Source organism: Stegostoma tigrinum, chromosome 33, assembly GCF_030684315.1.
Source record: "Stegostoma tigrinum isolate sSteTig4 chromosome 33, sSteTig4.hap1, whole genome shotgun sequence".
NCBI lineage: Eukaryota > Metazoa > Chordata > Chondrichthyes > Orectolobiformes > Stegostomatidae > Stegostoma > Stegostoma tigrinum.
The window spans coordinates 22264962-22278340 of record NC_081386.1 but is presented as its reverse complement, the minus strand read 5'-3'; the positions used below and the strand labels follow the sequence as shown (position 1 = coordinate 22278340).

The window sequence follows — 13379 nt, the reverse complement described above, 5'->3', positions numbered from 1 at the left end:
AGCCAATTGTTTAAGTGAAATCAGCATTCATTGTGAACAAGCATCTTTTAAAAAGGTGCTAAGCAATAACATAACTAAAAATGTGATAACCACTGCTTAATAAAAACTTTCATTCAGTCTAGTTCTATGGAGCTTTGAGTATAATTTGCTGATGCCCCTTACACCTCCAATAGATGGAAATTCTAGTGGCAACTACCTGGAATCTTGTACTTGCGTTCTAAGGACCTATGATATAAAAGTTAAATTGTTTTTGTTTGGCTTTTTAGCCTCGATTATAATCCATATTGTGTACCACTGGGATTGAGAAACCTAGAGAAAATTAAGAACTAACTAACTGTTTTTTGGTTCATGTTTTGTAATTGGACGAAACTCTATTATAAGATAGGCATTCACATAGTTGTTGTACAAAATGAGTTTGTCAAATTGTTTGTTTCCTTGGTAGTTACTTGGTAATTATTTCATCCAGATCCTATCTTTGGTGGAAGGCGTAGTTGGGGAATCTATGACCATGTATGTTTTCTTGGAATGTAGTTTTGCACTTAGTGGTGTCATCATAAATATTTCAGTTCCAGAGTGTGGAGCTCTGCTATACTGCCATATCTCACTTACTTTAACAAGATTACATCACTTGGCAGTTTGGAAGTTTCTGTTCTCTTTTTATCTTAAGAAATCCTGTTTCCAGAGTCCAGATTTGCCAAAAAGGAAATTGAGGTCTGTGCAGTGAAAGAATTGGTACATAGGATTGGGATGTTTTTGTTTTTGGCTAATGCTTTCCTTTTTACTGACAGTGGCAAATTGGCTGTTGGTGTGTATTGCCTTGTGTTGCTACCTGGCTGTTCAGGACCTACTAAGAAAGTTTGTGACTAATTCAACTTGGCTGTGACAGTGCAGCAACACATTCTTCTGTTGGCAAGTGCTTTTTGAGTAACCTTCACATCTTGGGCAATTTTGCAATTGAGCTGGTTGGTCGCATTCAAGTGATTTTCAACATGGTTCAATACCATGACTGTTGAATGCCTGCTATAGGTATTTCTCATTCTTTTGTATTGTTCAGTTCCATGTGCAAGGTTGCTTCCTTTTATTTCCTCTCTTCTATTATAACTAGACAAATCCTTATTTATTCTCAGAATTTTTCAACTCTCTAGGATGTACCAAATGTTTGATAAATCTATGCAGGCTTTGGTAGAGCACCTGATGAACACATGACACAAAGCTTTTAAGAGACAGCATTCCTGTTTTCTCTTCGAATTCTAACTGTTGTTTGACTTAACTGTATTAGTGAGCACATTTTTTTGGAAATAAAATTGCAGTTACGGTAGGTAATTAAAATTGTGCAATGACTTGGTTCGCACTTCGTGACAATATCGTATTTTTCACTTTAGGTTTTGGTGTATGATGAAATAGTTTTGATTATCATGGATGAGTACAACTTAAAACTTCTTAATTTTAAAAAAAATTATCCAAAACTGCATATTTTGTGCAAACTGATTTTACAAGTGATGAATGACTAAGAGCGTTTTGAGGCTGTCTAGCAGAGCCGTGTGGACGTGAGACAAGGCATCAAACATTGTAAAGGCCTTCTTAATCAGGATTTGTTTTGTTTGCAGCCAATTGTATAATTCTGGGCTTTGTTTAGGCCTCAGGATGGATTATTGAAGTCCTGTAATAGATGGTTGAGCATTGCAACTCCTAAATACATAGACAGTGAAATTTCCTTATTGTGCACATGGCAATGTAGGGTTTTTTCTGGTGTAAGGAATTTGCATCTGGCAGAGAAAATGCAGAAAATTACTGATGCTTGCCTTTTAAGTTTATTGGAGAAAACTGGAAGCTGATATACTTCCTTTTATTGTCCTTTTTATCAAGTAAGATGGACTTTGGTTCCAAGTATTGTTCTTATTAATGCCTCTACTATTGAGCCAACTATTGGAGTTTAAATGATCTTGTGCTAAGCAAAATGTAATTTTTGATGTTTGCATCTGTTGTAAGGTGACACAAAGTTTTAATTGTGAAGCTCAATGTCTTGGATTTGGATTTAGATTTTCATGCCATGATATGGCTGAATTATTGCTTTTGTGTGTTGTGCAACAAGCATTTCCATTGCAGTATTGTGTTTATGTATTTGTGACTTTACACATCCAGGGTTGTAAGCTTTGTCACCTTAAAACAGTGTATTTTGACTGCCTCAAAGTTGGCTTTGATAGGAAAATGTAACTTGTTTTAGCAATGTTGGATTGTTTATTAAATGGTAGTAACAACATTTTGTTATTTGTTCACCAACTATATCATACAGGCCAAATCTGTTTAATTAGCTGTTATATGATAGCAAATGTTGTTTGAATCTGATTTGGATGATGCAGGTGACAAATCTTTTGGGGAAAATGTTGATTTTCATTTTAAAAATTGTATGTATTGTAATTACTAGGTGGTGTGCTGGTCTGGTGTTGATTGTTGGTGAATAATGGGTTGTTCCTCTGTAGTGTTGTGTAAGTGGCAACAGTGAAGTAAGTGTGTGGTCTTTTAAATGCATTGTTTTTGGTATTTCCCCTCTGTATATCTCATGTAGTTGGTGGTGTTATATACGTGGAACTCTTTAAGGATGCTGAAGGAAAGTCAAGGGTAAGTGGGAAAATCTGCTTGGGGGTTCATAAGGTCCTCAGCAGTCTTTTTTTAAATTTATTGTTTAGTACAGGTAGCTCAATTTTTAAGGTGTTTTGTTAGCTAGGATACTCTTGTATTTATTGCCAACTCCGCTTTATGCTGGAGTTTGGTTGTGTTGTCTGGCACTAAGAAAGGGATAATCTGCAGGCCTGTAGTGGATATTTTCATGTTTAATTGATTTGGACTGGTGTTAGCTTAAACAAGTTGTAATGCATTGCTTTTATAGAAAAGTAATCCTAAAATGTAGGAGGTAGTTGCATCAAGGGACTGTTACGTAATTTCAATACTTTTGTGAATCCTTTCCTACAGACTTGTGACTTTTTAAAGTATAAGATTGAAATGATTATGTAATTTCATGTACTAAATTATCTTTCTTTTTTTTTCTTCCCCTTTTGCATTGCCTGTCATCTGAACTTAGGGTTGTGGGTAAGTTGTCATTTATCTTTGTTAATTGGTTAATGTGTTGTTCTTTGTTTCAAATTACATATTAAAAATTAGACTTATTTTCCCTGGAATAATTCTGTTCACGTTTTAAGAACTACATTAATTTTCCGATGAAAGCTCCAGACGCTGTAATTAAGTACTGTTTTAGTGTCTCCTTTTATCTTGGCATCAGAAGGGTGCATGTGGTGCTTCTCCTCAGGTGCAGTCTGCATTCACATGTGAATTGCCCTGTTCAAATCTTCTTGGATTCACTTTAGTGAAATCAGTGACCATGAATACCTGTTAGTGATGAATGGTCTTACTGGATAAAGCAGATTTACTTGGGGATGCTGATGAATATCCATTTCTGGACACTTGGCCTGTGTGTGTTTACAAAATAGGTTTCAAACCCATGAGCAAAATTTGTTCAACTTCAATATCAGCTATTTCAAGAGAGCCTAGCTAATTGCTGATTATGGGAAGATAGTATCAACATTGAGCTGTATAGAAGTCAATGCTGTCTGATACACAGGTTATCTAGATAGTAGTATGTGTAAGATGCATGAAATTATCCCCACTCATCCACTGTTGTAATACTTGAAAATTGATGAAATAATTTACTGCACTAACACTTTTCATTTAAATCTCCAGAGTTGTGGAATTCAAAACTGAAGATTTAGTTTCAAAGGCTCTAGATGTTATGAACAAATATGATCTCGGTGGAAGACCACTCAATATAAAAGAGGTGAGTATTGAGTCATTTCTGTAGTCCTTTATGTAAAGAAACATTTTAAGTAATTCGCAAGGCATAATAGACAAATATTAATGAATTCATTGGTCTACTGATGTGGGAAGTTTTAACAGGTTTTAAGTGGACGTTAAAGGAATGGTTCAGTGACTTTACTGTAACTGGCAAATGTTGCCTAATGGTGGAATAATAAATGAGAAGTTAGAAATACTCAATAGTTTAATCAACCTGTAGGGTAAGCGGTTAACAAAACTATTGTTAAAAGTTTTATTTGAAGAAATATTTAAATGCTTTCTCCACAGATTGAGTGTATTTCCAGCACTTGCAGTTTTCTTCTTCATAGTTTATTGCCATCATTACTCAAGCAGCTTAAGAGTGCTTTTTTTTGATTATGGCTTTGTTTTAATGTTTGCAAATTGAAGGGTTTTACTGGAGAAACTGAATAATTGCGGTCTTGGATAAGCTTTCAAAGCAACAGAATGATTGACTGAATCCATATAACTCTGTTATAATGTTCCACTACCTAAAGTGAATATCAATGTTCCATTTTTTTTTTGTTTCTTTTTGGGAAGAGTGCCTAGAAATCTTTTTAAATTCTTGAGTCTCAAAGTTTACAAGTGGACTTGTGTTTTTTTTAAATGATATAGGCAGTATTAACTAAACACTCTGGTTATAGTTTGAATCTGCCTGTGTTTGGTCCCATTTGATGAATTCCATGAGGCACTGTGATTGTGTGATGCAGTCCAGTAAACTCAACATTTTCTGTTCAATCTTTTGTCTTGTTTTCAATTTACGTAACAGTTGGGCAGGTAGTCGTACAGCAGGGAAAAAAACTTGCCCAGTAGTGTTTGGTATTACAAAGTCTAAGGAAAAATATGTAACCTAAAACCCAAAAGTCTTTTCAGTTGTCTTTGAAACATATAAGATTTTGAGCGGGCTGATGGTAGATGTTGAGCATATGTTTCGCTAGTGGGAAAATTTCAAAATGGGGGGTATAGATATAGAAGATGAGCAAACTCCTTTAGAACTGAGATGCCAAGAAATTTTCTCCTCCCACCCCCACCACCTAATGGTAGTGAATATCTGGAATTCTTTACCCCAAAGAGTTGTGGAAGTTCAGTTATTGTAAGCATCTAAATAGGAGGTAGACTTGTGAAATATTGAGGAGTTGATGGGTTTGATACAAAAGGTGAAGTCACACCTGGGGCAGATCAACTGTAATTTTTCAGGAAGGTAAGGAAAGGCCTACTGTTGCTACTTTATTTTGTGTTCTTGTGTGTGTGTGTGTGTGTGTGTTGCGTCTAAAAGGAAAGAATATTGCTGTCACCTTGCTATACCCCTCAATCCGTTTTAGGTCCAGAAACCCAACACAATCAAATCACCATTCAATTTCCCTTTTTTTTAAGACATATTTACAAAGCTAGGTGTTACAAACTCAGCTATTACTGAGGGCCCTGAATGTTGTTCACCTGAAGTTCTGAACTTGTGTAACTTTTGGAAAATGTAATTTGTATTGTTTTGATGCTTTGTATAGGATGCTGAGGGAGAGCATGCCCGCAGGGCTATGCAGCGTGGAGGTGGTGGATCATACCTTGGTGGACCTGGGCCAGATGTAGGTTCACCAATCGTTAACTTGCCCCAAAATCTTGTCAATAATCCAAATATCCCCCCTGAGATCCTGACTGCTCTGCAGGCTGGAAGACTCCTACCAACTGTATTTGTTGCTAATGTGAGTACAGTACATAATTTTTGTCATTTCCAAACAGAAATTGAATGACAGTTTTGTTATTTTAAAAATGTTTGTTCACCTACCTGTTTGTGTTCAGCTTGACTTTAAAGTGGGTTGGAAGAAGCTGAAAGAAGTATTTTCCATGGCTGGGACAGTAAAACGTGCAGATATTAAAGAAGACAAGGATGGCAAGAGTCGTGGAATAGGAACTGTGATTTTTGAACAGCCTCTGGAAGCTGTTCAAGCTATCTGTATCTTTTCTTCCGTATTTATTTAAGATACGCTTGTGTTAATGTTTTCCTAGATTATGTTCAGTATCTGCACTTTAAAGGAGGGTCCCCATTTGTCTTGTTAGTGATGTTAGTGTAAAATGCAAACAAGTCACCAAGGTCTAAGGTCTAGAATTTTCTCTCGTGAAACATCATAGGGTACACCATTGGACACATAATTCTGGTCAGTTATATTTGCTCACTGTTAATGCATTTGTTTATTTGGTTATCAAAATGCAACATTGTTGCTATTCCTTGCAGTGTTTGAAATGTTGAGATCTGTGATTGTTTGCTCATCACCTCTGCCTGGTTAATACTAAAAATTGCTTCAGTGAGTTCGTTCATTCTGAAAACAAGCCTCTTGCTTATTTTAAAGAGGCAAATGCACAAGATCCTGAGAAATTTCAGCATTTGGATGACAGTGAGTTTTGTTATCCTCTTGTAGTTTGCTATTTCAGCCTTTAAAAATATTTATTATTTCCATGCACTGTTCTGTGAAATATGTAATATACCAGTGAGCAAGATTGTTTATCGCCCATGTTACTATTACTCATGACTTGGTTGGAAGAAGCTACCAGCCTGCATTATAATGACCATACTGGCAAAAGGAAAACTTAACTCATAGTTCTGGTGTTTATCTTTGTAACTTTTTAATTTGGTGTGACATTGACAGTTTTTAAAAAAAATTAGGCATCCTTTGGTTTGCCTTGGATCATTGGTGCTTTTGTGTATAATTTGGGTACAAGTCTAGTCTTTAATGGTTGAAGGTACTAAGTATAATTGAAGGGATCAACTTTGCCCAAAGTAACTAATACAGTTCCCACTCTGAATCAACCATTTATAATCAATGTTTAAAGAAAAGGATGCAAGTTTATTGGAATTTGTGGTAAGAACGTTGCTTAGCTGTTTATGAAATACATAAAATTGCAAAGATCTTTTTATTCTTTGGCACGCTCAGTTTGTCGCTGGGTTGTAGTTTCCTTAACTTATTTAAAGCTATGTTCAATGGACAGCTTTTGTTTGACAGACCAATGCATGTGAAAATGGTAAGATTTGATTACAATACATTACAACTATGATATGGAAGATCTTGGAAATTGTTTGGTTCTCCAGTTACAAACCAAATTCTTTGTTATACAGGATGATCGATCTGTTCCACGTGATGACTTGCGTTCCACGGACAACAAAACATCACAGTTACCTCGTATGTGCCATACAAGATGTTGCATGATGAGCTACATAAGACATCAATTCAGATATGCTTGATGTTAAGAAATTGGCTGACTTGCATGATTCTGTTAAAGTACTGGTATTTTATACTTGTTTCAGGTGGGCTTGGAGGTATTGGATTGGGTCTTGGACCTGGTGGCCAGCCAATATCTGCAAATCAAATGAATATGAACAGTGCAATGGGAAATATGGGATCTGGAGGTATGATATTTAGAAATAGTCTGAATGAAAATTGCAGACCATATTTGTAGGAACATTTACATTTTATGTGTGTCTATGTGTAATATATCAATAAATATATAGCATTGGTGCTTTAACTATTAGTGGTAAACCTCTTTTTGCCTTAGGAATTGGAATGGATGGACAAGCCTATGGAGGAATTAACAGAATGGGCGGAGGTGAGTTGTCTTTGGTACTGACCCATGTTTTTGAAGTGTAAATTTGTTTTATCTCTCTTGCAAGTCTTTCTGCTTACCTACCTGAAGGTATGACTGGTCCCAGTGGCTCCAACAGTGGAATGGATCTCATGAACAACATTGGATATGGTGGTGGAAACATGGGGGCCATGGGAAATATGGGTCGAATAGCAGGTAATTATTTTTCCTCTGCCTGTCTCAATGCCCTCTTATTTTTGATATATTTGGTGATCTTTCATTTTTTCTTCTAGGTATGGGTGCAATGGATGACATCAGAAGAAATATGGCTGCAGGAATGAGTGGAAATATGGGAGCAGTGAGTAGCAACATGAGTGCTGTTGGAGGGATGGGCAGCAATGTCGGAGGTAAGTTTTTTTTTCATTGTTGTTTTGCAGCCGAAGCTTTTGTACTTGTCGTGATGTCAGTTTGTTGGTATACTCGTTCAAGAATATCAAGCTAAATCACGTCACTCCCCAAATGTTCAATGAGCTTATGCAGTGAATATTTGAGCATAAACCAAGAATATTGCATGTTCGGTTAATGTTTTGTGTCCTTACGTTTGTCGGGTGGTTTTTTTGTTATTTTGGGAAAAAAATGGGGCGGAATGCTTGGTCCTGGTCACTGCCAAGCAATCTCATCCTGGATAGTGCTCCATAGATATGTTAGAGGAATTTTGAATCAGACTGTGTAATGTTGCCGATTATTAACGTCCGGATTTGTGGATCAAAGACCTATTTTAGGCTGTATAATTCCATGGGACTAACTATGAAGAACAAGATTAACCTCTGATTCTCAGCAACTTGAATGAGATATATATCTCTCACCATTTCTTGGGTTTATTTTTGTATGAAAGCCTTTTGTAAACCGTAAGTTTGTGCATGTTGGAAAGCCCTTTAGAAACTTTTGATTCCTCCTGCAAGCTCATAAAATTCAAAACTTTGTTTTTTGTTGTTTTTCAAAGCAAAAATATTAATTTTCTGCAATTTTCAGATATGTACCGTGCAGGAATGGGATCAACTGGCATGGCAGGCAATTTTGATCGAGAATTTGGAAGAAGTGAAATGGGAATGAACCGTGGCTTTGGGGACTCGTGTGGAGGTCTGGGTAAGAAGCTAAGGAGACTTTTTGTGATGTGCAGTAAAAGCCCCTCCAAAATAGGCTTTGATACACTCCGTTTGGTTCATGTAAGAAAAGTCACGCTGGTGCAGTGGAGCTTTTTTTTATTGTTGGTTTGTTTTTTTTTATTCATGTTGTGAGCATCTTCAACTAGGCAAACATGTATTGCATATCCTTGATCTAGGGGTACGTTAGGGATGCGGCTGTGTATCAGGAATCAGATGTAGGCCATAAGTATATCATATTTTTCTCCCTTAGGGGATGTTAGTGAATGGTTAGATGGTTGCCATTAGACTAGCGTTTAATTCCAGATTTTTATTGATTTCAACCACCTGCCATTGTTAGATTTGAACACATTCCCAGAGCATTAAGCATTAGGCTGAGGCTCTGGATTACTGTCCAGTTTCATTACAACAAGGCCACTGCCTTTTGCCGTTAACAGCAGGGCTGAGGCGCATTGTTGGCACAAAGCATGGTAAATATTCAATACCATTCTGCATGCTCGAATGATTTGATCAGTTACTTGGTAAAAATCTCTCGCTGAGGACAGAAATTATCGCCAGTCATTGTAATATTTTTACTTTAAATATTTTCAGTAAGAGTTGATTGCTTAAATTTAGTCCTACACTTGATTTACGAAACTATGCTTGTGATTTTTTTTATTGGAGCTGAAAATTTATATTTCCAAATGGCACTTTTTGTTTGTTTATCTTCCACCTACTCAATGTTTGCTGTTCGGGCCACGTGTCCATTTCTCACATGTGATAGTCGCAGCCAAAATCTATTGAGCAGAGATGCCTCATCTGTTTGGCTTGAATATTTTGTTCGTCTATGTGCAGTGAGTTTAGAGGGAAATACATAGTCATTTCTCAAAACTAATGGCATGGACTCAAACAGTATCTCTTTGAATGCTGGCTACTTTTTTTCCAAGAATTGAGAAAATAGCGAGTTTTGAGAAGATTTGTAGCTCAGGTTGAGTTTCTGCATGTGAGATTGCTCACTGAGCTGGAAGGTTAGTTGTCAGACGTTTCGTCACCATTCTAGGTAATATCATCAGTGAGCCTCCGATGAAGCGCTGGTGTTATGTCCCGCTTTCTATTTATCTGTTTAGGTTTCCTTGGGTTGGTGATGTCATTTCCTGTTCTTTTTCTCAGTGGATGGTAGATTGATTTGGAGCCAATGTGTTCCAACTGGAACTCCATCAACAAACACATTGGCTCCAAATCAATGTGTTTGTTGATGGAGTTCCAGTTGGAACACATTGGCTCCAAATCAATCTACCATCCAATGTGTTCCAACTGGAACTCCATCAACAAACACATTGATTTGGAGCCAATGTGTTTGTTGATGGAGTTCCAGTTGGAACACATTGGCTCCAAATCAATCTACCATCCACTGAGAAAAAGAACAGGAAATGACATCACCAACCCAAGGAAACCTAAACAGATAAATAGAAAGCGGGACATAACACCAGCGCTTCATCGGAGGCTCACTGATGATATTACCTAGAATGGTGACGAAACGTCTGAAAACTAACCTTCCAGCTCAGCGAGCAATCTCGCATCCACAATTGAGAAAATTATTACGCATTTTACAATAATGTGCTGTGAGAAAATCAGTTACTTAACAGACTTTACCTCCTTCGGTGGCTAGACCACAAGCAGCATTCCCACTAATTTTCTTCTGGGTTGTGCTGACCCTCTGAGGTCCATGCTTTTCAGTGTCTTCGAGATCCAAAAGCCAACATTGCAGTTGGCAAACAGAGCGGCTGCACGTGTGCAACTTAGAAATGATATTGGTTGCAAGTTAGTCTAATTGTTTTGCACAATATGGAAATTGTATATCTGTTTTGAATGAGTCATCTATAAACTTTTTCCATTGTTTTTTTTTTCTCCTTTTTAGGAGGTGGAATGGTTGCAGGTCTTGGAGGAAACATGGGAGGTGGAATGGGCACTACTGGCATAGGCCCAGTGGCATCTGGACTGGGTAAGTTTCAATTCTTAACAAAGAATGGCTTTCCAACCAGGAATAGCCACAAAGTACATTGATAGCTATGTGTCAGATCTAATTTTCAAATTGGTTGTCCTGGGAAATGACCATCTTTTGATGAAATTGCCTTTGAACAGATCCCTTGACCTGTAAAACTATATTACAGAAAGTTCCAATTTGTGAATTGTTGGGATGGACAATAAAAACTTTCAAATGGGGTACTTTTGTGATAATTGATGGCTTGGTGGCCAGTATTATTAACACCTTTATTGCTTTCAGTTAAATTATTTGAGATGCGAAACCTGAATGAAAATGTAGTACATGCTAGCTTTCTCTGTTCTGGCTTTGTAAAAGGCTTTTGTTGCCTTTACAAAACCATCAGTTCTTGTCACACAGTCCATAGGTTTAAAGGAAGCTTGAAACACAGCTTCAAATCTTATTTGCAAATAAAAATGAGCATTGAAAATTGCAAGTCCTTTCCACTAGAGTAGAAATCTGAAGTTGAAATTAAGGTGGATTGAGCAGAATCTGGTGACCATGACCTCAGTATATCACACTGACCCCATTATTAATAGGGTCCAATAATACCTCTTTCTCAGGCTCAAATTTAATTTACTTCCCTTTTACATTACAATTCCATTAAGCTAATGACCACAGAGTCCTAGAGAAACAGAAGCTTCGGTCTAATTTTGTCTATGTTCAATTAGCCTTTACTTTTCTAAAATAAGGGTTTCATGATACGTCCGCTGTTTCCTATGTCATCTAGAAAATGTTTAGATACATCTTACTGCAGTTTAAATTGAGTGATCTGATATTGAACACCATTTGCCATAAATTTGACAAACTTAACCCGCCTGCCCCATTGCAACTTTCTGCTTCCATCTGTACTCCTTAGTGTCATCTTCACACTGAATTACGCAGCTCTCTGCCTTCATTCAATTTGCTTTTAAAAATATGAAGAAAAACTGAGTCCCGCACAAGCTTCTAGGGATACAGATTTCAAGCCAATCATTATTACTTCATTGTTTCTGGATGTTAAAGGAGAAGTTTCAACAAAGAGACCATTTATCTAGTTGTTCCTGTCTTGATGAAGTTGAGACACCTAAGATCTTCCTATTATGAAGTGATTTCTGGAAAGTGTAACGTTGAGTCGCCACATTCGAGAGAGATTTTGTTGAAATTCAAAGACGCTGTTCTTGGTATTGTTAATGTCGATAATTTTTGGTATTTTTTTAAAAATTGTTTTTAGAACTTGGCTAAAAGTCTAATATAGTTTTGGATGTAGGGAAACATGGCATTGTGGTGAGCATAGCTGCCTTACAGCGCCCAGCTTAGGTGGATTAGCCATGTAAAATTTAGGGTTCCAAGAATAGGGTCAGGTGCTCTCTCTGGACGGGATACTCTTCAGAGAATTGGTGCAGACCTAATGGGCAAATGGTCTTGTTCTGCACTGTCGGGATTCTGATCTATGATTTGTATTTACATAATGTCTTTTACAAACTCAGGACTTCTGAACTTTGCAAACATTGAAGCATTTTAAATGTAGTCAGTGTTACATTTTGGAACTGTGGCACCTGACTTCCATGTGGCAACTGTGAGAAACAACAGTGTTTACGATGTTTTTGGTGGTGGTTGAATGAGAGAGCCATCTAACAAACCTCTCTAATGCATGTCTTGCTGCGTACTGTTGCACTGATGTCTGGCCGGTTTATGCACCCCAGACTGAATGGCTTGAATCCACAATCTTTTGACACAGAAACACGAATGCTCTACTGAACTGAGGCTGAATATAAGATAATTTGGTATATTTATAAATTAAAGTATAACCACTGCTCTTGAAAGTACTTCTTAAAAAATCCTGTTTTGTATACTTAGGTAGTGGAATGCCTGTTATGAACAGCATGCCAGGAGGCATGGCCATGGGTATGGAACGTATGGGTTCCAGCCTTGATCGAATGGCAACTGGAATGGGAGTAGGACTTGACAGGACCATGGATGTGGAACATGCATATGGAAGCTTGAACAGTGGATCAGTGGGAAGTGGAAGAGTACGTGGAAGTGGCTTCAGAGGCTGCCAGATTTTTGCAAGAAATGTAAGTGGCACATAACTTTGTTTCTCAAGCTTTTCCTTTTAAAATGAAAGGCACATGTATGTATAATTATAAACTTTTTGCTTTCAGCTTCCATATGATCTAACATGGCAGAAGCTAAAAGAAAAGTTCAGTCAGTGTGGTGAGTGTTTATTCTTGTATTGCCTTAACTTTTCCACTGTGCCCTAATATTTTCAGTCATGAATAATTGATTAATTTTCTTGTTGTATTTCAGGTCACGTCATGTTTGCAGAAATAAAAATGGAAAATGGGAAGTCCAAGGGTTGTGGGACTGTGCGTTTTGATTCCCCAGAAGCCGCAGAGAAAGCGTGCAGAATGATGAATGGCACAAAAATTAACGGCAGAGAGATAGATGTACGCATGGATCGCAATGCATGAATGAAAACCATGTGATGTACAGGAAAATACGGCTTGTCTGATTAGCTTTATTGTTCCACTTTTTGTTTTATACTGAAATTATTTCCAACAGCTTAGTGGAACTTTGCCTGCTGAGAGCTATAACGTAATTTTAAGATTGCCAACCTTTGTAATTGAACATTGGGACTGTTGTATGTTTGTAATTTCTGTTGATGTCTGTTTTTTTTATATATAGACAATACATTGCTGGTCATTTCTGTTTGAATGGATGAACTGTTTCTAATAAAATGTTGTCAGACTTAACTTTTTACTGTCCGTGACTATAACATT

At 37.2% G+C, this 13379-nt stretch overlaps 1 protein-coding gene across 1 annotated transcript in view; it reads left to right on the top strand.

Annotated features, from left to right (window-relative positions):
- The window catches only part of myef2 (myelin expression factor 2), a 30042-nt gene extending 16690 nt beyond the window's left edge, over positions 1-13352 (top strand). The window contains exons 3-18 of the mRNA XM_048562767.2: positions 2567-2619; positions 3080-3087; positions 3736-3829; positions 5367-5561; positions 5659-5812; positions 6827-6876; positions 6971-7034; positions 7160-7261; positions 7408-7458; positions 7546-7650; positions 7728-7841; positions 8467-8580; positions 10495-10578; positions 12457-12674; positions 12762-12813; positions 12907-13352. Coding sequence (XP_048418724.2) covers positions 2567-2619; positions 3080-3087; positions 3736-3829; positions 5367-5561; positions 5659-5812; positions 6827-6876; positions 6971-7034; positions 7160-7261; positions 7408-7458; positions 7546-7650; positions 7728-7841; positions 8467-8580; positions 10495-10578; positions 12457-12674; positions 12762-12813; positions 12907-13070 — 1622 coding nt within the window. The 3' untranslated portion in view covers positions 13071-13352. The remainder of the gene's footprint in view (positions 1-2566; positions 2620-3079; positions 3088-3735; positions 3830-5366; positions 5562-5658; positions 5813-6826; positions 6877-6970; positions 7035-7159; positions 7262-7407; positions 7459-7545; positions 7651-7727; positions 7842-8466; positions 8581-10494; positions 10579-12456; positions 12675-12761; positions 12814-12906) is intronic.
- Positions 13353-13379: the final 27 nt, after the last annotated feature.